Source organism: Tenrec ecaudatus, chromosome 3 (genome assembly GCF_050624435.1).
Source record: "Tenrec ecaudatus isolate mTenEca1 chromosome 3, mTenEca1.hap1, whole genome shotgun sequence".
Lineage (NCBI taxonomy): Eukaryota > Metazoa > Chordata > Mammalia > Afrosoricida > Tenrecidae > Tenrec > Tenrec ecaudatus.
The window spans coordinates 99,954,441-99,955,803 of NC_134532.1; the positions used below are offsets into that span (position 1 = coordinate 99,954,441).

At 45.0% G+C, this 1,363-nt stretch overlaps 1 protein-coding gene across 1 annotated transcript; it reads right to left on the reverse strand.

The window, feature by feature from the left end:
- Positions 1-505: 505 nt before the first annotated feature.
- Positions 506-1,032, reverse strand: LOC142443487 (polyubiquitin). Its single transcript, XM_075544833.1, has one exon. It carries the CDS (start codon positions 1,027-1,029, stop codon positions 568-570), a length of 462 nt encoding a protein of 153 aa, XP_075400948.1. The 5' UTR covers positions 1,030-1,032; the 3' UTR covers positions 506-567.
- Between the last annotated feature and the right edge of the window lie 331 nt (positions 1,033-1,363).

The window sequence follows — 1,363 nt, forward strand, 5'->3', positions numbered from 1 at the left end:
CATTCTATGCTTTAAGCCAAAATCCAGCTGGCCTCCGCAATTAGATCCCTTGTTCCACATCACCTTCTGAATTCAGCCTGAACTTTGGCAGTTCGCGGTCACTGCACTGCTGTGACTGTTATTAGATGATCCTAAGTAGAATTTTATTTGTGTGTGATATCAATGAGAGTGTTCTAGAATCTGAGCATTCTGTTGGGTCACCTTTCTTCAGAATGGGCACAAATATGCATCTTCCTCTCAGTTTGCCAAGTTTCACATTTCCAGGCATAGAACAATGAGTGCTTCCAGTCCTTCTACAGTTTTCTGAAGCATTTCATTAGGTATTCCGCCAATTCCTGAAGCTTTGTTTTGACTGATGCATCCAGTGCAGTTTGAACTTCTTCCTTCAGCACCACTGGTGCTTGCTCAGATGCTAACTCCTGAAATGGTGGACTGTGGACTAGTTCTTTCTGGTACACTGTGTATTTTTCCCATCTTTTCTTTTTTTTGGGGGGGGGGTGGAATGCAACAACTTTATTCAAAGGAAAGTGCAATGTAACTTGTTGAAAGCTTAAAAGGAGGCACAACTTAGACACCTCCTCTCAAGCGCAGGACCAGGTGCAGAGTTGATTCTTTCTGGATGTTGTAGTCAGACAGGGTGCGGCCATCTTCTAGCTGCTTTCCAGCAAAGATCAGCCTCTGCTGGTCAGGGGGGATGCCTTCCTTGTCTTGGATCTTTGCCTTGACATTCTCAATTGTGTCACTGGGCTCGACCTCAAGGGTGATAGTCTTGCCGGTCAGGGTCTTGACAAAGATCTGCATTCCCCCTCTGAGACGAAGGACCAGGTGCAGGGTCGATTCTTTCTGGATGTTGTAGTCAGACAGGGTGCGGCCATCTTCCAGCTGCTTCCCAGCAAAGATCAGCCTCTGCTGGTCAGGGGGGATGCCTTCCTTGTCTTGGATCTTTGCCTTGACATTCTCAATGGTGTCACTGGGCTCGACTTCAAGGGTGATGGTCTTGCCAGTTAAAGTTTTCACAAAGATCTGCATTTTTGAGTTGCGATGGCAGCGCAGTGAACACAAAGCAGCAGTGCAGGAACTCCGGCCGCGACGGATCTCCCCATGTTTTCTTGATGCGTCCTGCATCATTCAATATTTTACCCATAGAATCTTTCAAACTTGCAATTTGAGCTTTGAATTTCTCTCTTGAATTCCTTCACACATGGACCTAGTTACACGTAATACACAGAAGCAAAATTGGCTATTTATGGAAAGAGATTATGAAGAAACTCAATATCATAAGGGGCTGACTGAGGAACAGATCCTCAATTGCTCATATGAAAGTTCAAGTTGAAGCTGAAAAAGATAAGAATAAGTCTACAAG